This window comes from Bombina bombina, chromosome 1, assembly GCF_027579735.1.
Source record: "Bombina bombina isolate aBomBom1 chromosome 1, aBomBom1.pri, whole genome shotgun sequence".
In the NCBI taxonomy this organism is placed as follows: Eukaryota; Metazoa; Chordata; class Amphibia; order Anura; family Bombinatoridae; genus Bombina; species Bombina bombina.
This window is the reverse complement of record NC_069499.1, coordinates 604,589,263-604,613,466: the sequence shown is the minus strand read 5'-3', so window position 1 is coordinate 604,613,466 and position 24,204 is coordinate 604,589,263. Positions and strand designations below refer to the sequence as shown.

Genomic DNA, 24,204 nt, shown 5'->3' with positions numbered 1-24,204 from the left:
TACTATATATAGTAGGTTGTTACAGTTCACCAGTTAACTTCTTTTATACCAGTGGGCAAGCCATTTTAAAGGGACAGTAAAGTAAAAATGTTTGTAGCAATATTATACATTGTTGCAAACACTGCTGCCATAGAGTGCTAAAGTTATGTGCCTACCTTACGTTACTCTTCAACAAAGGATACCAAGAGGACTAAGCACATTTGATAATAGAAGTAAATTGGAAAGCTGTTTAAAATGACACACTATATCTAAACTGTGAAAGTTTAATTTTGACTATACTGTCTCTTTAGTGATATCATTTGCTGTCTTATTTATTAATGTTATTGAAGAGAGACAACCATCCGCAGCTTTGAACTAATGATCTTACACATACAGCCCCTTTAGGGCAAGCATGTTGTTTGTATGCTCAGCCATCATTTTACAAAACAGCACCATTACTACCAAGTTTACTTGACCCTGTGGTATGCTGCCCAGTGATTGATTAAAGGGATAGTCTAATGTAAAATGATCTACTATTTAATTTGTTTCCAATGATCAATTTTACCTGCTATAATGTATTAAATTAACAAAAATAAAAAGTGAATCACCATATAACCATCACGGTTGTAAATAAAAATACTTATATTTTATATGTGGAAGTGAAGATGGATAGCACAACTCCACACAAGGTATTCTTCAGATGACTTTCAAAGAGGTATTCTCAGAGAAAAGAGAAGACAGGTCTTGTAGCATAAAACCGTGTATGAAAAAGTATCAATCAAATGGAAGCAATGGAATACTCTCATCTATAATCCAGCACTGAGATATAGGAGTGATTATAATAAACCCACTGGCAAGTAGCAGGATCAGATGCTTCAAATGACAATTTATTAAAATGTATGAAATACAATACAGTAAAAAGGCAGTATAGTCATTCCGGATATAGGACACAATATTAAGGGGAGCAGTAAGTTTACAGACATATCATTTAGCAAGGCCAAGTCAATATACTGACTTATATCCCCTTGGTGCCGGTGTAAAAGCCTTCTCTGTGACCAGCCTGGAAGTCTCCAACGTACGTTTCGCTACTTGTAGTATGTTTTTTTTCAAGGAGTTATACTCCTTAAAAAAAACTGCACTACAAACAGTAGGTACTTGCCAGTGGGTTTATTATATCGCTCCTATATCTCAGAGCTAGATTATAACTGTGGAAGATGTGAGTATTCTATTGCTTCCATGTGATTGATCATTTTTCATACACAGTTTTATGCTATGGGACTTGTCTTTTTCTTTTCTCTGAGGATACCTCTTTGAAGATTATCTGAAGAACATCTTGTGTGGACTTGTTCTATCCATCTTCACTTACACATATACAATATAAGTATTTTTACATATACAATGTGACCTTTTGCACATGCTCAGTCGGTGCTGGTGCCTCAGAATGTGTTCATATAAAAATATTGTGGACAATTTGATAATTGACTAAAACGACTTTACCGTCCCTTTACATAATTTCTTAGTATAATCACAGTCAGTTATTGTCAGGTTCCAGCAATCATATAATATCATATTAAAGGAACAATAACGTCCCTAATAATGTTAAGGGTATTTTAAAAGATAAGCACATTTTTTTTAAGATAGAAAATAAATATTTACTTATCAAAATGACTTAAAAGCAAATCATTTGTGAAAATACCTTAAAGGAGCAGTAAACACTTTGTAATATAAAATGCTTAATTATGCCTAGTAAAACAACTTTTTAATATAGTTTCATTATGTATTTTACCCTCTTTTCTTGTAATGCACATAAGCACATGGGAGGCTTCACAACCATAACCTTGCCACATATTACGCAGACTTTGCTACTATGCTGTTCTGAAGGAAGACTGCAGAAAAATGTTGCAATTACAAGCTATTAGTGTCCCTTTAATTGAGAAGATGGTGTCTTTTCCCTAAGAAAAAGCATTAGTTGTTATTAGTGTAATAGTGTACAAAATCACTGATGCTGTGTGTTGTATTATCTCTATTTGTATCTCTACATCTGAGTATTTCACTACAGCTGAACATGTGCGTCTGTCCAGGCTTTAAACCTGAATCATTCAGTCAAGTACACTGTCAGGTGTTTAATAGGTCTGGACTGTATTGCCTACATATACATACTGATGTAAGCAGAAATACACCACAGACTTGTACACATAAACAAACGTTTAAAGAGATGTATGAGCATATTTGCCTGTTTTCTTCTCCCTAGGTATCGGAGTCTGAAACAGTTTGGGGTGGATATTTGCCAGTCCTGCTTTCTTACTGGACAAGCAGGAAAGGGGAACAAGCTGCACTATCCAATCATGGAGTATTACACACCGGTGAGCAGGCATGTTTCAGTATCATGTGGATAGGTGGTCTGTATGACTCATAGCACTCCCCTGTTTATGTCTCCCTCTTTGTTAAGGGACAGGTTCCATGTCACACAGGTAATTTATTATCTATGTCAAGGACGGTATTGTCTTCTAGGATTTTGTTAGAAACCATTAACTGGCATGTAAGAGAAAAAGTTTTATGAGCATAGGTAGTAACAAAATATAATGTTAAAGGTACATTAAGCTAAACAATCATTTCCATCTAAAAGGTTTGTTTATGTATAGTGAAAACGCTTAGCAATGCATTGTCATTTTTTCCACTGCCCCCATTAATGCTGGAATGAAATTCAGAATCTTGAATTGTGTGATCATTTCAGGAGCTGATTTATATTTTCCCTTATTGGCAACAGCAAAGGAGATAAGATATTTCACACTATAAAAACATTTTTTTTTGCATGTTCATCTTTTACATTAATTTCTGATGTGTATATATGAAAATTATTTTTATGTCCCTTTAAATGGATATAAAACCCAACATTTGGGTGATTCAGATAGAGCATACAGTTTAAAAAAAAAAAGTCTATTTACTTCTATTATAAAGTTTACTTTGTTCTCTTGGTATTCTTTGTTGAACCGATATCCCGATAGGTGCAGTACATAAAAGGAAACACTGCTGCCACCTACTGTTCTTGCAAATGTATAACAGTCATAAAACTGCTGCCATATATTGTTCCAGTTACATGCACGCTCCTACACCTTTCTACCTACTTTTCAACAAAGAAGAACAAAGTAAATTTGATAACAGAAGTAAACTGGAAAATTGTTTTACCTTTTACACAGTGGGCTATATTTATCGATGTGCGAGTGGACATGGTATGAAGTAACGTATTATGTGCGCTGCACATCGATAAATGCTGACAGCGTACGCTGTTGGCATTTATCATTGCACCAGCAGTTCTTGTGAACTGCTTGTGCAATGGCGCCCCCTGCAGATTTGCGGTCAATCTTATTCGGTTGGGTTGATTTCTGTCCGCCGCCTCAGAGAAGGCGGACAGGTTATGGAGCAGCGGTCTTTAGACCGCTGCTTCATAACTTCTGTTTCCGGCGAGCCTGAAGACTCGCCGGAAACAAGGGGCCTCAAGCTCCATACAGAGCTTGATAAATATTCCCCTGTATCTGAATCATGAAATAATTTTGGGGAATTTTATGATTATTATTATTATTATTAAGATTCCTTACTGCTGTGTAAGTAGTTTGTTTGACAAGAGAAAGACTAAAGTCACAGGTCTTGGTGTCTGTTTCCAGTTTGGAGATGGTGTGAGGAGCTAGAGCTCTTGTTTCAGACAAGACTTATTTTCTTGGAAGATAGAAGACCATGGATTTATTTCCTTAAAATGACCCAACGTAATTCTAGCCAATGTAACTGAAGTGTGCAGACAGCCTTCCTGGTGCCTAGATCTTGTTTACATAGGAGACAGCTTTAGAAAGGCGCTTTATATTCCAGAACTGGGGAAGCACAGAAACAGCACACACAGTGTTATGGGAGCAAGTTCTCTCTTTGTTTTCATAAGTGATTTGCACTGAGAGGAGGAAGACTACAGCTCACCTGGGCAGTTATTTGCCAGCTCTACACACACCTAATGATAGCACTATTTCCCTCCTGTCAAGGCGTACGGATGCATATATTCATATATGGGGGCTGATTTATCAATGGCCGAACGGCCCCTGATGCCCCTGTTTCCACGCGCCTTCAGGCTCGCCAGAAACAGCAATTATGAAACAGCGGTCTTAAGACTGCTTCTCCATAACTGGTCCGTTGCATCTGAGGCTGCTGTCCTATATGATCGGGTTGATTGACACCCCCTGCTTGTGGCCGAATGGCCACAAATCTGCAGGGAGCGACATTGCACAAGCAGTTCAAGTGCTGCCCATGGGTACAAGGATAAAAGTACAACCGAGAAACAATACAATAAGAGACAATTTAACAGACAAATACAGGGGGAATTGAGGGCCCTATTCCCGTGGGAATTTATAATCTAGATGTTGTTCCTGCCTTTTTCATACCCTTCTTCCTTTTTTACCTCTCTCCTTGCTCTGAGTAGAGCACAAGACATGTAAAAACTATAGTACCTTGTACATGTTTGAGGTTTTGTGGTGCTACAGTAATGAATAAGGGTGTATAGCACCCCATAAACACCCTACAATCACCATTGGCTGTAAATTTGCTAATGTATCTTATTTTCTATGGTCAATCAAAAGTTTTGCATAATTTTCCTTCTTAGACTGGAAAGATCATCCTCTTGTAAATATAATCCATTGGTTTTGACTTTAGTTGGTTGCAGGTGATAACGATATGCTTTTATCTTAGTTGCTGTTTCCACAACATGTATGAGTTTTTGTTTTGAGGTATTTTTGTGTCATCCACTGTTTCTGGCCTTCACAATGGAAATCCCTATCCTTTTTTTACCCAAGGTTACTAATACTTAGAATATTAGTTTTTACGTCATTCCTTTTTTCTATCTAAAAATAGCAAGGAGACCCAGACACAAAATGTGAGTATTTTGAGGGGCCTTAAAGGGACATTAAAGTAAAAATTGAACTTTCTTGATTCAGATAGAGCAAGCAAATTTAAACATATTTCCAATTTACTTCTATTATCTTATTTGTTTTGTTCTATTTGGGTCCTTTGTTGAAAAGTATACCTAAGTAAGCTTAAATGGACAGTTTACTAAAACATTTTTAAAAAAACTAAAAAAACTTTACCTGCTGGAGTGTATTAAATTGTTTACAAGTATTACTATTAACCTTATAATGGCATTTGAAATAATCTATTTAGCCTATGGTATCCCCACCCATACTGAAAGTTTTTGGCCTCAAGGCCAACCTGTGTTAACACAGCCAGTAGAAGAAATTACACTCCCAGTGGGTTATATAAGAGATAATGTAAAGAAATGTTAATTTCTCCAACATTGGTGTCTCCGGTCCACGGCGTCATCCTTACTTGTGGGATATTCTCTTCCCCAACAGGAAATGGCAAAGAGTCCCAGCAAAGCTGGTCACATGATCCCTCCTAGGCTCCGCCCACCCCAGTCATTCTCTTTGCCGTTGCACAGGCAACATCTCCACGGAGATGGTTAAGAGTTTTTTTGGTGTTTAAATGTAGTTTTTATTCTTCTATCAAGTGTTTGTTATTTTAAAATAGTGCTGGTATGTACTATTTACTCTGAAACAGAAAAAGGATGAAGATTTCTGTTTGTAAGAGGAAGATGATTTTAGCAGACAGTTACTAAAATCGATTGCTGTTTCCACACAGGACTGTTGAGATGAAGTAACTTCAGTTGGGGGAAACAGTTAGCAGACTTTTCTGCTTAAGGTATGACTAGCCATATTTCTAACAAGACCATGTAATGCTGGAAGGCTGTCATTTCCCCTCATGGGGACCGGTAAGCCATTTTCTTAGTTAAACATAAAAGAATAAAGGGCTTCAAAAAGGGCTTAAAAAACTGGTAGACATTTTTCTGGGCTAAAACGATTGCTTTACTAGGCATATTATGCAGATTCTAACTAATAATGGTTATTATAATCTTGGGGATTGTTTAGAAAAACGGCAGGCACTGTGTTGGACACCTTTTTCAGATGGGGGCCTTTTCTAGTTATAGACAGAGCCTCATTTTCGCGCCACTAATGCGCAGTTGTTTTTGGAGAGCAAGGCATGCAGATGCATGTGTGAGGAGCTAAGAATCACTGAAAAAGCTTATAGAAGGCATCATTTGGTATCGTATTCCCCTCTGGGCTTGGTTGGGTCTCAGCAAAGCATATAGCTGGGACTGTATAGGGGTTAAATGTAAAAACGGCTCCGGTTCCGTTATTTTAAGGGTTAAAGCTCTGAAATTTGGTGTGCAATACTTTTAATGCTTTAAGACACTGTGGTGAAATTTTGGTGAATTTTGAACAATTCCTTCATACTTTTTCACATATTCAGTAATAAAGTGTTTTCAGTTTGAAATTTAAAGTGACAGTAACGGTTTTATTTTAAAACGTTTTTTGTGCTTTGTTGACAAGTTTAAGCCTGTTTAACATGTCTGTACCATCAAATAAGCTATGTTCTATATGTATGAAAGCCAAGGTGTCTCCCCATTTAAATTTATGTGATAATTGTGACATAGTGTCCAAACAAAGTAAGGACAGTAATGCCACAGATAATGATATTGCCCAAGATGATTCCATGTATTCCCACCGTTTCCTCTCATTCCCAGGCTGGTAGCCAGGATCAATCAGGAGAGGGCTTCGGTGATCTTGATAGCTCCTGCGTGGCCACGCAGGACTTGGTATGCAGACCTGGTGAATATGTCATCGGCTCCACCATGGAAGCTACCTTTGAGACAGGACCTTCTTGTTCAAGGTCCATTCGAACATCCAAATCTGGTTTCCCTCCAGCTGACGGCTTGGAGATTGAACGCTTGATTTTATCAAAGCGTGGGTTTTCAGATTCTGTAATAGATACTCTGATTCAGGCTAGAAAGCCTGTAACTAGAAAAATTTACCATAAAATATGGAAAAAATATATCTGTTGGTGTGAATCCAAAGGATTGCCATGGAACAAGATAAAGATTCCTAAGATTCTATCCTTTCTACAAGAAGGTTTGGAGAAAGGATTATCTGCAAGTTCTCTAAAGGGACAGATTTCTGCTTTATTTGTCTTACTACACAAACGACTGGCAGCTATGCCAGATGTTCAAGCATTTGTTCAGGCTCTGGTTAGGATCAAGCCTGTTTACAGACCTTTGACTCCTCCCTGGAGTTTAAATCTAGTTCTTTCAGTTCTTCAAGGGGTTCCGTTTGAACCCTTACATTCCGTAGATATTAAGTTACTATCTTGGAAAGTTTTGTTTTTGGTTGCAATCTCTTCTGCTAGAAGAGTTTCAGAGTTATCTGCTCTGCAGTGTTCTCCTCCTTATCTGGTGTTCCATGCAGATAAGGTGGTTTTGCGTACTAAGCCTGGTTTTCTTCCTAAAGTTGTTTCTAACAAAAATATTAACCAGGAGATAGTTGTACCTTCTTTGTGTCCGAATCCAGTTTCAAAGAAGGAGCGTTTATTACACAATTTGGACGTTGTCCGTGCTCTAAAATTCTATTTAGAGGCTACTAAAGATTTCAGACAAACATCATCCTTGTTTGTTGTTTATTCTGGTAAAAGGAGAGGTCAAAAAGCGACTTCTACCTCTCTTTCCTTTTGGCTTAAAAGCATTATCCGTTTGGCTTATGAGACTGCCGGACGGCAGCCTCCTGAACGAATCACAGCTCACTCCACTAGGGCTGTGGCTTCCACATGGGCCTTCAAGAACGAGGCTTCTGTTGACCAGATATGTAAGGCAGCGACTTGGTCTTCACTGCACACTTTTGCCAAATTTTACAAATTTGATACTTTTGCTTCTTCGGAGGCTATTTTTGGGAGAAAGGTTTTGCAAGCTGTGGTGCCTTCCGTTTAGGTGACCTGATTTGCTCCCTCCCTTCATCCGTGTCCTAAAGCTTTGGTATTGGTTCCCACAAGTAAGGATGACGCCGTGGACCGGACACACCAATGTTGGAGAAAACAGAATTTATGCTTACCTGATAAATTACTTTCTCCAACGGTGTGTCCGGTCCACGGCCCGCCCTGGTTTTTTTAATCAGGTCTGATGAATTATTTTCTCTAACTACAGTCACCACGGTATCATATGATTTCTCCTATATATATTTCCTCCTGTCCGTCGGTCGAATGACTGGGGTGGGCGGAGCCTAGGAGGGATCATGTGACCAGCTTTGCTGGGACTCTTTGCCATTTCCTGTTGGGGAAGAGAATCCGTGGACCGGACACACCGTTGGAGAAAGTAATTTATCAGGTAAGCATAAATTCTGTTTTTCCATTGTTCTCTCCAAGTATTGGTCTTTGATTTATGGACAGATATAAGATAAATAAGCAGGTATATGTACACAATGTGATAAAGTAATGAGATCTGATTATAACTACAAGCTCAACCCATTTTATTAGGTTGTGGCTTAAAAACACATAATCAGCTAATTCATATACACAAATAAGCCTTAAAGGGACACTGAACCCACATTTTTTTCTTTCATGATTCAGATAGAGCATGCAATTTTAAGCAACTTTCTAATTTATTCCTATTATCAATTTTTCTTCATTCTCTTGCTATCTTTATTTGAAAAAGAAGATATCTAAGCTTTTTTCTTGGTTCAGACCTCTGGCCAGCACTTTTTTTTATTGGTGGATGAATTTATCCACCAATCAGCAAGGGCAACCCAGTTTGTTCACCAAAAATGGGCCGGCATCTAAACTTATATTCTTGCATTTCAAATAAAGATACCAAGAGAATAAAGAAAATTTGATAATAGGAGTAAATTAGAAAGTTGCTTAAAATTTCATGCTCTATCTGAATAACGAAAGAAAAAAATTGGGTTCAGTGTCCCTTTAAAAAACAAATCTCATACATTTTATACTCTGCAGCTGGTAAAAAAATAATTGGAAACACATTAAGGGAAAAACTATTTTATAGTATACTGTCCCTTTAAGAGCTGCAATGCATTACTGAGAGCTAGCTGCTAATTGGTGGCTGCACATATATGCCTCTTGTCAATGGTTCGCTGGATGTGTTCAGCTAGCTCCCAGCAGTACATTGCTGCTCCTTCATTAAAGAGTAACTAGAAAATGAAGCAAATTTGATACTAGAAGTAAATTAGAAAGTTGTTTAAACCATCTGAATCCCAAAGAAACATTGTTGGGTTTATTTCCCTTTACCTTTATGCTGTGATTAAAAAACAAATGAAAACAACAACAACATAAAGCTGTTTCATCTTCATTCAAGAAAGACAAAAGATGTAATGATTTTAATGATCTACTGCTGCAGATAAATTAGCTAAGTCATACTTATAAGCTATAGGTTATTAGACAATAGCTTTCAACTTTATGGTGATGTTTCAATCACTCATGGCCTAATAAAAAGCCTGATGCAATAAAACAGTTGTGTAAAGTAGCATCATGGTAATATCTGCACAGTATTACAATGTTCTGCTAATGTAATGCATTTGCATCTACACAAGGCTTTAAATTGTGTTAATTATAAGCACACATATAACTCTCCCATCATTAAGTCAGGTGTTCTAGTATTAGTAGTGACCACTAGTAGTAAATATTGGTTTAGAAATAGAGGGGCATAATTCAGGATTACAGACAAAGCTGTTGAACTGAGTCCAAATCTAGGTTCTAAATCAGCATAGTTTTGTTTTTAGGAAATCATACACTGTAGCTTGTGTGTGGGGGCCCGGGGTGTGGTATTTATGAGCCTGATGATGTAGAACTTGCTGGCATGGAGAGAAATTACGTAAAATACTTGGATTTTTTTACAACTTGTATTGTAAGGTATGAGTCCCTCCTCCACACCCAGAAACTTGCATAGTGGCATTAATGCCTCTCAATCTAAAATTTGCATTTCTAAAATTATTTTAGGGACCTTGCAGTACTGATGAGACTGCTTAGATCATCTCGCCAGACCAGAGAGCTTTTGCTCAACAAGCCTGAGATCTCTAGCACATGAATTCTCCTGCCTGTTTCAGTCTGGGTGAGAATGGACAGATTTCATGTTCTTTCTTATTTTTTTTAGACAACTTCTGGAGAGAAAGTGAGGGATTTTGCTACCACCCTTAAAAATAAGTTCCGGACTCGTCAGTATTTCAGCAAACACCCGCAGCGAGGTTACCTCCCTGTCCAGTCTGTGCTGGAGGCCGAAGTCACTGATACGTGAGCCTATGTTGTAATTATATTATATGATTTCTCCATGTATAATCTGTTGCCCATATAATATTATGGTATCCTAACTATAATACTCTGTTAATTAGAGGTGTAACTGTTTATAAAGGAAAAAAATCACTGACCTAATTATATTAAATTATACAGGGAGTGCAGAATTATTAGGCAAATTAGTATTTTGACCACATCATCCTCTTTATGCATGTTGTCTTACTCCAAGCTGTATAGGCTCGAAAGCCTACTACCAATTAAGCATATTAGGTGATGTGCATCTCTGTAATGAGAAGGGGTGTGGTCTAATGACATCAACACCCTATATCAGGTGTGCATAATTATTAGGCAACTTCCTTTCTTTTGGCAAAATGGGTCAAAAGAAGGACTTGACAGGCTCAGAAAAGTCAAAAATAGTGAGATATCTTGCTGAGGGATGCAGCACTCTTAAAATTGCAAAGCTTCTGAAGCGTGATCATCGAACAATCAAGCGTTTCATTCAAAATAGTCAACAGGGTCGCAAGAAGCGTGTGGAAAAACCAAGGCGCAAAATAACTGCCCATGAACTGAGAAAAGTCAAGCGTGCAGCTGCCAAGATGCCACTTGCCACCAGTTTGGCCATATTTCAGAGCTGCAACATCACTGGAGTGCCCAAAAGCACAAGGTGTGCAATACTCAGAGACATGGCCAAGGTAAGAAAGGCTGAAAGACGACCACCACTGAACAAGACACACAAGCTGAAACGTCAAGACTGGGCCAAGAAATATCTCAAGACTGATTTTTCTAAGGTTTTATGGACTGATGAAATGAGAGTGAGTCTTGATGGGCCAGATGGATGGGCCCGTGGCTGGATTGGTAAAGGGCAGAGAGCTCCAGTCCGACTCAGACGCCAGCAAGGTGGAGGTGGAGTACTGGTTTGGGCTGATATCATCAAAGATGAGCTTGTGGGGCCTTTTCGGGTTGAGGATGGAGTCAAGCTCAACTCCCAGTCCTACTGCAAGTTTCTGGAAGACACCTTCTTCAAGCAGTGGTACAGGAAGAAGTCTGCATCCTTCAAGAAAAACATGATTTCTCCAACATAGGTGTGTCCGGTCCACGGCGTCATCCTTACTTGTGGGATATTCTCTTCCCCAACAGGAAATGGCAAAGAGCCCAGCAAAGCTGGTCACATGATCCCTCCTAGGCTCCGCCTACCCCAGTCATTCTCTTTGCCGTTGTACAGGCAACATCTCCACGGAGATGGCTTAGAGTTTTTTAGTTTTTATTATTCAATCAAGAGTTTGTTATTTTAAAATAGTGCTGGTATGTACTATTTACTCAGAAACAGAAAAGAGATGAAGATTTCTGTTTGTATGAGGAAAATGATTTTAGCACCGTAACTAAAATCCATGGCTGTTCCACACAGGACTGTTGAGAGCAATTAACTTCAGTTGGGGGAACAGTGTGCAGTCTCTTGCTGCTTGAGGTATGACACATTCTAACAAGACGATGTAATGCTGGAAGCTGTCATTTTTCCCTATGGGATCCGGTAAGCCATGTTTATTACGATGGTAAATAAGGGCTTCACAAGGGCTTATTAAGATTGTAGACTTTTCTGGGCTAAATCGATTCAGTTTTAAAACATATTTAGCTTTGAGGAATCATTTTATCTGGGTTTTATTGATATTATAATATCGGCAGGCACTGTATTAGACACCTTATTTCTCTGGGGCTTTCCCAAAGCATAAGCAGAGCCTCATTTTCGCGCCGGTGTGGCGCACTTGTTTTTGAGAGGCATGGCATGCAGTCGCATGTGAGAGGAGCTCTGATACTTAGAAAAGACTTTCTGAAGGCGTCATTTGGTATCGTATTCCCCTTTGGGCTTGGTTGGGTCTCAGCAAAGCAGATACCAGGGACTGTAAAGGGGTTAAAGTGTTAAAACGGCTCCGGTTCCGTTATTTTAAGGGTTAAAGCTTCCAAATTTGGGGTGCAATACTTTTAAGGCTTTAAGACACTGTGGTGAAAATTTGGTGAATTTTGTACAATTCCTTCATGTTTTTTCGCAATTGCAGTAATAAAGTGTGTTCAGTTTAAAATTTAAAGTGACAGTAACGGTTTTATTTTAAAACGTTTTTTGTACTTTATTATCAAGTTTATGCCTGTTTAACATGTCTGAACTACCAGATAGACTGTGTTCTGAATGTGGGGAAGCCAGAATTCCTGTTCATTTAAATAAATGTGATTTATGTGATAATGACAATGATGCCCAAGATGATTCCTCAAGTGAGGGGAGTAAGCATGGTACTGCATCATTCCCTCCTTCGTCTACACGAGTCTTGCCCACTCAGGAGGCCCCTAGTACATCTAGCGCGCCAATACTGCTTACTATGCAACAATTAACGGCTGTAATGGATAATTCTGTCAAAAACATTTTAGCCAAAATGAACCCTTGTCAGCGTAAGCGTGGCTGCTCTGTTTTAGTTACTGAAGAGCATGACGACGCTGATATTAATATCTCTGAAGGGCCCCTAACCCAATCTGAGGGGGCCAGGGAGGTTTTGTCTGAGGGAGAAATTACTGATTCAGGGAACATTTCTCAACAGGCTGAACCTGATGTAATTGCATTTAAATTTAAGTTGGAACATCTCCGCATTCTGCTTAAGGAGGTATTATCCACTCTGGATGATTGTGAAAAGTTGGTCATCCCAGAGAAACTATGTAAAATGGACAAGTTCCTAGAGGTGCCGGAGCTCCCAGAAGCTTTTCCTATACCCAAGCGGGTGGCGGACATTGTTAATAAAGAATGGGAAAGGCCCGGTATTCCTTTCGTCCCTCCCCCCATATTTAAAAAATTGTTTCCTATGGTCGACCCCAGAAAGGACTTATGGCAGACAGTCCCCAAGGTCGAGGGAGCGGTTTCTACTTTAAACAAACGCACCACTATACCCATAGAGGATAGTTGCGCTTTCAAAGATCCTATGGATAAAAAATTAGAAGGTTTGCTTAAAAAGATGTTTGTTCAGCAGGGTTACCTTCTACAACCAATTTCATGCATTGTCCCTATCACTACAGCCGCATGTTTCTGGTTTGATGAACTGATAAAGGCGCTCGATAGTGATTCTCCTCCTTATGAGGAGATTATGGACAGAATCAATGCTCTCAAATTGGCTAATTCTTTCACCCTAGACGCCACTTTGCAATTGGCTAGGTTAGCGGCTAAGAATTCTGGGTTTGCTATTGTGGCGCGCAGAGCGCTTTGGTTGAAATCTTGGTCGGCTGACGCGTCTTCCAAGAACAAGCTACTAAACATTCCTTTCAAGGGGAAAACGCTGTTTGGCCCTGACTTGAAAGAGATTATCTCGGATATCACTGGGGGTAAGGGCCACGCCCTTCCTCAGGATCGGCCTTTCAAGGCGAAAAATAGACCTAATTTTCGTCCCTTTCGTAAAAACGGACCAGCCCAAAGGGCTACGTCCTCTAAGCAAGAGGGTAATACTTCTCAAGCCAAGCCAGCTTGGAGACCAATGCAAGGCTGGAACAAGGGAAAGCAGGCCAAGAAGCCTGCCACTGCTACCAAGACAGCATGAAATATTGGCCCCCGATCCGGGACCGGATCTGGTGGGGGGCAGACTCTCTCTCTTCGCTCAGGCTTGGGCAAGAGATGTTCTGGATCCTTGGGCGCTAGAAATAGTCTCCCAGGGTTATCTTCTGGAATTCAAGGGACTTCCCCCAAGGGGGAGGTTCCACAGGTCTCAGTTGTCTTCAGACCACATAAAAAGACAGGCGTTCTTACATTGTGTAGAAGACCTGTTAAAAATGGGAGTGATTCATCCTGTTCCACTAAGAGAACAAGGGATGGGGTTCTACTCCAATCTGTTCATAGTTCCCAAAAAAGAGGGAACGTTCAGACCAATCTTAGATCTCAAGATCTTAAACAAGTTTCTCAAGGTTCCATCTTTCAAGATGGAAACCATTCGAACTATTCTTCCTTCCATCCAGGAGGGTCAATTTATGACCACGGTGGATTTAAAGGATGCGTATCTACATATTCCTATCCACAAGGAACATCATCGGTTCCTAAGGTTTGCATTCCTGGACAAACATTACCAGTTCGTGGCGCTTCCTTTCGGATTAGCCACTGCTCCAAGGATTTTCACAAAGGTACTAGGCTCCCTTCTAGCGGTGCTAAGACCAAGGGGCATTGCAGTAGTACCTTACCTGGACGACATTCTGATTCAAGCGTCGTCACTTCCTCAAGCAAAGGCTCACACGGACATTGTCCTGGCCTTTCTCAGATCTCACGGCTGGAAAGTGAACGTGGAAAAGAGTTCTCTATCCCCGTCAACAAGGGTTCCCTTCTTGGGAACAATTATAGACTCTTTAGAAATGAGGATCTTTCTAACAGAGGCCAGAAAAACAAAACTTCTAGACTCTTGTCGGATACTTCATTCCGTTCCTCTTCCTTCCATAGCTCAGTGCATGGAAGTGATCGGGTTGATGGTAGCGGCGATGGACATAGTTCCTTTTGCGCGCATTCATCTAAGACCATTACAACTGTGCATGCTCAGTCAGTGGAATGGGGACTATACAGACTTGTCTCCGAAGATACAAGTAAATCAGAGGACCAGAGACTCACTCCGTTGGTGGCTGTCCCTGGACAATCTGTCTCAAGGGATGACGTTCCGCAGACCAGAGTGGGTCATTGTCACGACCGACGCCAGTCTGATGGGCTGGGGCGCGGTCTGGGGATCCCTGAAAGCTCAGGGTCTTTGGTCTCGGGAAGAATCTCTTCTACCGATAAATATTCTGGAACTAAGAGCGATATTCAATGCTCTCAAGGCCTGGCCTCGGCTAGCGAGGACCAAGTTCATACGGTTTCAATCAGACAACATGACAACTGTTGCGTACATCAACCATCAGGGGGGAACAAGGAGTTCCCTAGCGATGGAAGAAGTGACCAAAATCATTCTATGGGCGGAGTCTCACTCCTGCCACCTGTCTGCTATCCACATCCCAGGAGTGGAAAATTGGGAAGCGGATTTTCTGAGTCGTCAGACATTGCATCCGGGGGAGTGGGAACTCCATCCGGAAATCTTTGCCCAAGTCACTCACCTGTGGGGCATTCCAGACATGGATCTGATGGCCTCTCGTCAGAACTTCAAAGTTCCTTGCTACGGGGCCAGATCCAGGGATCCCAAGGCGGCTCTAGTGGATGCACTAGTAGCACCTTGGACCTTCAAACTAGCTTATGTGTTCCCGCCATTTCCTCTCATCCCCAGGCTGGTAGCCAGGATCAATCAGGAGAGGGCGTCGGTGATCTTGATAGCTCCTGCGTGGCCACGCAGGACTTGGTATGCAGATCTGGTGAATATGTCATCGGCTCCACCTTGGAAGCTACCTTTGAGACGAGACCTTCTTGTTCAGGGTCCGTTCGAACATCCGAATCTGGTTTCACTCCAGCTGACTGCTTGGAGATTGAACGCTTGATTTTATCGAAGCGAGGATTCTCAGATTCTGTTATCGATACTCTTGTTCAGGCCAGAAAGCCTGTAACTAGAAAGATTTACCACAAAATTTGGAAAAAATATATCTGTTGGTGTGAATCTAAAGGATTCCCTTGGGACAAGGTTAAGATTCCTAGGATTCTATCCTTCCTTCAAGAAGGATTGGAAAAAGGATTATCTGCTAGTTCCCTGAAGGGACAGATTTCTGCCTTGTCGGTATTACTTCACAAAAAGCTGGCAGCTGTGCCAGATGTTCAAGCCTTTGTTCAGGCTCTGGTTAGAATCAAGCCTGTTTACAAACCTTTGACTCCTCCTTGGAGTCTCAATTTAGTTCTTTCAGTTCTTCAGGGGGTTCCGTTTGAACCCTTACATTCCGTTGATATTAAGTTATTATCTTGGAAAGTTTTGTTTTTAGTTGCGATTTCTTCTGCTAGAAGAGTCTCAGAATTATCTGCTCTGCAGTGTTCTCCTCCTTATCTGGTGTTCCATGCAGATAAGGTGGTTTTACGTACTAAACCTGGTTTTCTTCCAAAAGTTGTTTCTAACAAAAACATTAACCAGGAGATTATCGTACCTTCTCTGTGTCCAAAACCAGTTTCAAAGAAGGAACGTTTGTTGCACAATTTGGATGTTGTTCGCGCTCTAAAATTCTATTTAGATGCTACAAAGGATTTTAGACAAACATCTTCCTTGTTTGTTGTTTATTCAGGTAAAAGGAGAGGTCAAAAAGCAACTTCTACCTCTCTCTCTTTTTGGATTAAAAGCATCATCAGATTGGCTTACGAGACTGCCGGACGGCAGCCTCCCGAAAGAATCACAGCTCATTCCACTAGGGCTGTGGCTTCCACATGGGCCTTCAAGAACGAGGCTTCTGTTGATCAGATATGTAGGGCAGCGACTTGGTCTTCACTGCACACTTTTACCAAATTTTACAAGTTTGATACTTTTGCTTCTTCTGAGGCTATTTTTGGGAGAAAGGTTTTGCAAGCCGTGGTGCCTTCCATTTAGGTGACCTGATTTGCTCCCTCCCTTCATCCGTGTCCTAAAGCTTTGGTATTGGTTCCCACAAGTAAGGATGACGCCGTGGACCGGACACACCTATGTTGGAGAAAACAGAATTTATGTTTACCTGATAAATTTCTTTCTCCAACGGTGTGTCCGGTCCACGGCCCGCCCTGGTTTTTTAATCAGGTCTGATAATTTATTTTCTTTAACTACAGTCACCACGGTACCATATGGTTTCTCCTATGCAAATATTCCTCCTTAACGTCGGTCGAATGACTGGGGTAGGCGGAGCCTAGGAGGGATCATGTGACCAGCTTTGCTGGGCTCTTTGCCATTTCCTGTTGGGGAAGAGAATATCCCACAAGTAAGGATGACGCCGTGGACCGGACACACCGTTGGAGAAAGAAATTTATCAGGTAAACATAAATTCTGTTTTTCATGCAGGACAATGCTCCATCACACGCGTCCAAGTACTCCACAGCGTGGCTGGCAAGAAAGGGTATAAAAGAAGAAAATCAAATGACATGGCCTCCTTGTTCACCTGATCTGAACCCCATTGAGAACCTGTGGTCCATCATCAAATGTGAGATTTACAAGGAGGGAAAACAGTACACCTCTCTGAACAGTGTCTGGGAGGCTGTGGTTGCTGCTGCACGCAATGTTGATGGTGAACAGATCAAAACACTGACAGAATCCATGGATGGCAGGCTTTTGAGTGTCCTTGCAAAGAAAGGTGGCTATATTGGTCAATGATTTGTTTTTGTTTTGTTTTTGAATGTCAGAAATGTATATTTGTGAATGTTGAGATGTTATATTGGTTTCACTGGTAAAAATAAATAATTGAAATGGGTATATATTTGTTTTTTGTTAAGTTGCCTAATAATTATGCACAGTAATAGTCACCTGCACACACAGATATCCCCCTAAAATAGCTAAAACTAAAAACAAACTAAAAACTACTTCCAAAACTATTCAGCTTTGATATTAATGAGTTTTTTGGGTTCATTGAGAACATGGTTGTTGTTCAATAATAAAATTAATCCTCAAAAATACAACTTGCCTAATAATTCTGCACTCCCTGTATTGTGTGTGAGAAACTCTCTTAACCCATTAGAAGGAAATATTATAATAGTAATTTCATATTATAGGTTTCTGTGTGTGAGATACTATGAGAAGGTTGGTCCTATTAGGGTTGCCATCTCTGCCATGTTTTCCTGGACAGTTATGAGGTAGACATGCAGGGCATGCAGGGACTAACATGCACATATTCCTATTCCTCCCTGCACACCCTGCAGCATGTATAACAAATAACTGTCTGCTTAGACATGGCGGAGGTGGCAACCCTAACTCCTTTATATTGCCTTATTACTTGTTTCAGGTACAGTGTTATCCTATCAGAAATAAGAGTTCCATAACTTATGATATTGTACTTTTCTCTGTGTAAGAAGCACACTTATCCTTTTGGTTCTGTTAATTATTTAACAATCCAGAGAATATCGGGTTATTTTAGATGCCATTTTAAAATGCTTTGAACTAACTTGGTTACTCTATATCTTTCAGACCAGTCTCCTCACCTATGCTCCCACATGCAGATACTCATTCAAGAATAGAACACTTTGCAAGCAGGTGTGTAAGGGGGGTATGAGATAGATCTGAACTATTATTGTGTACATTAAGTGAATCACAAAGCTGTACTGAGTATATTGAGGAGGTCTATCATTGCTGATGTGTATGAAGTTGGCCTCACTCTGTATGTGTGACGAAGATCTGTCAGTATCTCTGCTTATGACAGGTGGGATGAAAATAATTTTTACATCTTGTATGTACCCTTTTCTCTTCAGACTTGCTGAGATGGAAAACCAGAATTGCTCTTTCTTCACAGACAGCCTCTCTCCTGATGACAGTCTGTAAGTAATCTCTCGCCCTAGAACTTTTTTTCTAATTTGTTCTGTTGCTGGGCATGTGGGGCAAGATTACATATGCGGTGTCGCCTGCAAAAGTTGGTGATGCCGGTTTTTACACAGTTTTGGTATCACATATACGGTGCCGCATATAAATGCGGTGCATATATTTCACCCGTCGACCGCTATTTTTACTCCCATAAGCTAAGATAGAACCATGTCGCAAACCGGTATCACATATTCAGCATAAGGACTTACGCTGCGAAAATGGAAAAAATTTACTCCATTTTCACCTCGCCACACATAGGCAGGCGTAGCAAGCCTTGCGCTGAGCATGTGAGCACCGTAACTCCCTGAAAATAGTAACTAACGCATGCGCAATATTTATCTACCTGTCAACCGCAATCCCCCACCACAATAACTAATAAAGTATATTAACCCCTAATACACCAACCCCCACATCGCAATAAACCTAATAAATGTATTAACCCCTAATCCGCTATTAACCCACAACTCAATAAACCTAATAAAACTATTAACCCCTAATCCGCCATTAACCCACATCGCAATAAACCTAATAAAACTATTAACCCCTAATCTGCCAAACCCCCACAACGCAATAATCCTAATAAATCTATTAACCCCTAATCTGCCAAACCCCCACAACGCAAATAACTAAATTACTAAGCCCCCTAACCTAACACCCCCTAAATTAACCCCAATTACCTAAATTAAAAAAAATAGTTACAATTTAAATAAAAAAGCTAACATTACTTAAAAATAAAAAACTAAGAATAAACTAATCTAAGATTACAAAAATAAAAAAGTCTAACATTACATAAAATAATAAACCAAATAATCAAAAATAAAAAAATTAAACCTAATCTCTATGAAAATAAAAAAGCCCTCCCAAAATAAAAACACCCCCTAATCTAATGCTAAACTACCAATAGCCCTTAAAAGGGCTTTTTGTAGGGCATTACCCTAAGTTAAACAGCTCTTTTACCTTAAAAAAGCATTAAGTCCCCCCTTTAACAGTAAAACACCCCCACCCCCCAAAATAAAAAAAACCTAACACTAAAAAATCCTAAACTACCCATTGCCCCTAAAGGGGCATTTGTATGGACATTGCCCTTAATAGGGCATTCAGCTCTTTTAAGAGTGCCCAATAAATCACTAATTTAAAAAAAAAAAACAAAAAAAAAAAAACGCCTAAATCTAACCCCCAGATAGGTACTCACTGTTCCTGAAGTCCGACGGAGAAGGTTATGTTCCAGGCAGCGGTGAAGTCTTCTTCCAAGCGGCCAACATCTTCTTGTTCAAATCAGGATTTCAGTAGCTCTCATCCTATTGGCTGATTTGAATTTGAAGAATCAAATCAGCCAAAAGGAATGCAAGGGAAGCCATATTTAAACGCGTAACTTGAATTCACTATTCAGTGTATGGGGCGATTATACGAAAAGGATCCTTCACGCTCCATGGCTTCGCGGTCGCCGGTCCTGCTCTGCGCTCATCTCCGCTCCGGCTTGGTCCTGGATGAAGAAGGAAGTGGTCCCCGCTTGGAAGAAGATGTTGGCCGCTTGGAAGAAGACTTCACCACCGCCTGGAACAGGACCTACTCCGCCGGACTTCACGAACATTGAGTACCTATTTTGGGTTTAGATTTAGTTTTTTTTTTTTTAGATTAGGGATTTATTGGGCACTCTTAAATGAGCTGAATGCCCTTTTAAGGGCAGTAAAAGAGCTGAATTATTTTTAAGTGTTAGTTTTTTTTATTTTGGGGGGTGTGGGGGTTTTATTGTTAGAGGGGGACTTATTGTTTTTTAAGGTAAATAGCTGTTTAACTTAGGGCAATGCCCTACAAAAAGCCATTTTAAGGGCTATTGGTAGTTTAGAATTAGATTAGGGGGCTTTTTTATTTTCATAGGGATTAGGTTTATTTTTTTTATTTGTGATAATTTGGCTTATTATTTTATGTAATGTTAGATTAGTTTAATCATAGTTTTTTTATTTTTAAGTAATGTTAGCTTTTTTATTTAAATTAATTGGGGTTAATTTAGGGGGTGTTAGGTAAGGGGGTTTATTAATTTAATTAGTTATTTGTGTTGTGGGGGTTTGTGGGATTAGGGGTTAATAGGTTAATTAGGGTACTTGCTTTGTGGGAGTTTGGCGGATTAGGGGTTAATAGTTTTATAAGGTTTGTTGAGATGTGGGTTAATGGTGGATTAGGGGTTAATAGTTGTAATAGGTACTTTGCAATGTGGGTTAATGGCAGATTGGGGTTAATAGTTTTAATAGGGACTTTGCGATGTGGATGAATGGCAGATTAGGCGTTAATACATTTATTAGATAGTTTGTGATGTTGAGTTTGGCGGATTTAGGGGTTAATACTTTTATTAGGTAGATTGCGATGTGTGTGAATCACGGATTAGGGGTTAATAGTTTAATTAGGCATTTTGCGTTGTGGGGGGTTGTCGGTTTAGGGGGTTAATACTTTTATTATTATTTCCAATGTGGGTTTGATGGCGGATATAGGGGTTTTATGTGTCAGGTTTATTTTTGGGAGGCGGGTTAGACTTTTACAGGAGATTTGATATTTTTTTTATTTTCTTAGGCGTCGGCAGTTTCTAAAGTGCCATAAGTCACTGGCGACTCGAGAAATTTGTATTTACGCACATTTCTGTACATCCCTAGTTTATCTGCCTTACGGCACTTTATGAACTGCCGGCACCCTATATGTGCAACTCCGATGTGCAAGGTGAAATTACGGGCAGCGCGGGTTTCAACAGTTGCGCTGAAGCTTGCCCCGCATATGTAATCTTGCCAGTGGTATCATGTTTTCTTCCTATTTAGGAGAGCTTTCCAGTTTGTGATGATTCCACCCAGCAGTTTTCACACCTCCTCATTTTAACTTTTGATTCATTCCAGCTTTAGGCTTGCGTGTTTGTGTTAATAAACATTTGAACTAATTAACAAGAAATGGCAAAAATGTGTTTTCAATGGAAAAAGTATCTGAAGTCCGTTTTAGTATTAAAGCCAAGGAGTTAGTCAGAGCCAAAGGAAGAAATCAAGAAGTGTAAATAGACTTAAAAGTCAGGTAACTGAGAAAGACAACAGGAAAAATGGAGGAAGCCAATAAGACATAACACACCCACATTAGAGAACTTTAGAAAAGATTAAAGACACTTCCAGATATTAACATCTAGGAAATAACATACAGATAGCAGGAATATGGCCACTATCCCCATCAGACAGACGATAAATATAGTCAGTAATTCTATATAAAAACACATTACAAGTATAATGCCAGTAAACGTATGTATGGTGTAATCTATTCGAAATGTAGGCAGACTCCAGAACTAATGAAATGGGGGAGCCGAGTGAGGGGACATCCCTTACAAGATGAATAAAATAAGGCTACACTGACAGTGCAATTACCGCTCAGAGTGATCAGTGTTTCTACTCAAATACACCCGCAACAGAAGCATCTGACAGAAGCACTTTTAATCCATACTGCACTGAGACTAGTATAGAGGATATATCAAGCAAATGCAAATAGAGAGTAAACTACTGGTTAATGTAATCAGCTGGTAATGTTAGTAAACAACATAAAATATGCGTGACGTGAAGATATATTAGCATCAGGAAACCACACGCTTTGCCTGTACAAGGTCGTGAGTGACCCGCTATGCCAGTCACAGGCTCAGAGCGAATGCATATATAATACGGGCACAGAGCAGGGTCAAAGCTCGGTTAGCACTGTATAATATGGTAAATAGAAAAGCTTGGGACTTACTGTGGTACAGCAATCGGTGTGCACCTCTGAGGGCCGCCATGTTTATGTAAAGTGGAAGCATTCCCTTAGTTAGTGTTCTGCTGGTGTCAGAATCAGTCAGATGAGAAGGGCTCCTTCCCCTACTGCTCGTTTTGCTGGCCCAGTGCAGGCATTGGACTGTAACTTGAGCACGACACGCATATGGGCTGGACAAGAGGTTGGCATTGTATAAGGAACCACCCACTGTGTGTGATTGGTATAGATAGACTTGCTATGCTGGGAACACCTACTGCGTGTGACTGCTATATACACACTATAATGGGACACCAACACCATGAATGATATGTACACTGGTTGCTGGTGTCATTTATGAACTGTTCCCATTGAGTTTACAAAGTTTTTTTGAGAATGTTTACAGTTCAGGGCTGGTGTCATAGCTACCCTAGGAGAAGGTGCATTGCGTGTAAGAGATTTATTCTATACAGTCTCCCTGTAAGAGTCTGGTTTGCACACATTGTGCAGGGAACAGTTTCTGTGTGTTGCTTGTAAAAGGTCAGCATCATTTCACTGAGAACGTGATACACACACAATATGCCGTGTGAATACCCACTTGGTGTGACTGGTATCATAACTAGGGTTACCACCTTTCCAGAATTATGACACACTTATTTATACAATCACACAACAATTTTTTGAGGGGGCACAGCATTCCATTTGGGCGGGCATTCCCTGTCAATGCCCCCCCTTGGAGCTGACCCTGTATGGAGGAGATATACTGGTTCATAATATATTAAAGGGACACTGTAACCAAATTTTTTCTTTTGTGATTCAGATAGAGCATGCAATTTTAAGCAACTTTCTAATTTACTCCTATTATCAAATGTTCTTTATTCTCTTGGTATCTTTATTTGAAATGCAAAAATGTAAGTTTAGATGCCGGCCCATTTTTGGTGAACAACCTAGGTTGTCCTTGCTGATTGGTGGATAAATTCATCCACCAATCAAAAACTGCTGTCCAAAGTTCTGAACCAAGAAAAAAGCTTAGATGCCTTCTTTTTCATATAAAGATAGCAAGAGAAAGAAGAAACATTGATAATAGGAGTAAATTAGAAAGTTGCTTAAAATTGCATGCTCTATCTGAATCACGAAAGAAACTTTTTGGGTTCAGTGTCCCTTTAAGTATTCCTGTATATTATACATTATTTTTTCCAGTCAATGGAAGATTTCACTGACTCTTTAGAATCTTGTGTGTGAGCCTCACACTTTTATACCATAAGAGGCGGTATTATTTATTAGTTATATTGAGAGATTAATGTGTGTGAGGTTTCCTTATCATATTAAACAATGATGTCAATGACTGCTACCTTTCCTTGGAGGTACAGCGACTAATTCAATTACGTTTTTTTTTGTCCTGCAAGGGATGAGGACCAATATCTGCTTCGTCACTCCAGTCCTATTACAGACCGAGATCCCTGCAACACTTTGCAAACAGTGGGGACTTTAAATTCTGAGGAAGAACAGGGAGAATTGGAGAAAATTCTAGCCCACCTGGAGCACGAGAACAGGTAATATAATGCACTAAAGCACTTGCGGGCTGGACTACTTCACAGAGATGCAATGCTCCGATAAGGCACTCGGGAACTGGGTTACTGCAAATGTTATACTTTCATAGTGTCATGACCAGGATCCAGCATTTTATTGCTAATTTAAAAGTTATGTCGCCAGCTGCAATGTCATGTATGTAGAAAAAACAGCAGCCCATGCAATCAGGACATTTTTGTGTCAGCGTACTTACTACATACTGTACATACTGCAAAATACAAATGTGGGCACAAGAAATTATTAAGTTTTTCCTTTTTTTTTAGGAGGCTCTTTTAAAAGCTCCTTTTTTTTTAATCAATTAAATTTT

At 40.0% G+C, this 24,204-nt stretch overlaps 1 protein-coding gene across 2 annotated transcripts in view; it reads left to right on the top strand.

Annotated features, from left to right (window-relative positions):
• Positions 1-24,204, top strand: part of DRP2 (dystrophin related protein 2) — a 168,116-nt gene that overhangs the window by 80,187 nt on the left and 63,725 nt on the right. For both annotated transcript variants that reach the window (XM_053698952.1, XM_053698953.1), the window contains exons 15-19: positions 2,231-2,342; positions 9,995-10,131; positions 18,180-18,245; positions 18,461-18,526; positions 23,714-23,860. In XM_053698952.1, the coding sequence (XP_053554927.1) occupies positions 2,231-2,342; positions 9,995-10,131; positions 18,180-18,245; positions 18,461-18,526; positions 23,714-23,860 (528 nt within the window). The remainder of the gene's footprint in view (positions 1-2,230; positions 2,343-9,994; positions 10,132-18,179; positions 18,246-18,460; positions 18,527-23,713; positions 23,861-24,204) is intronic.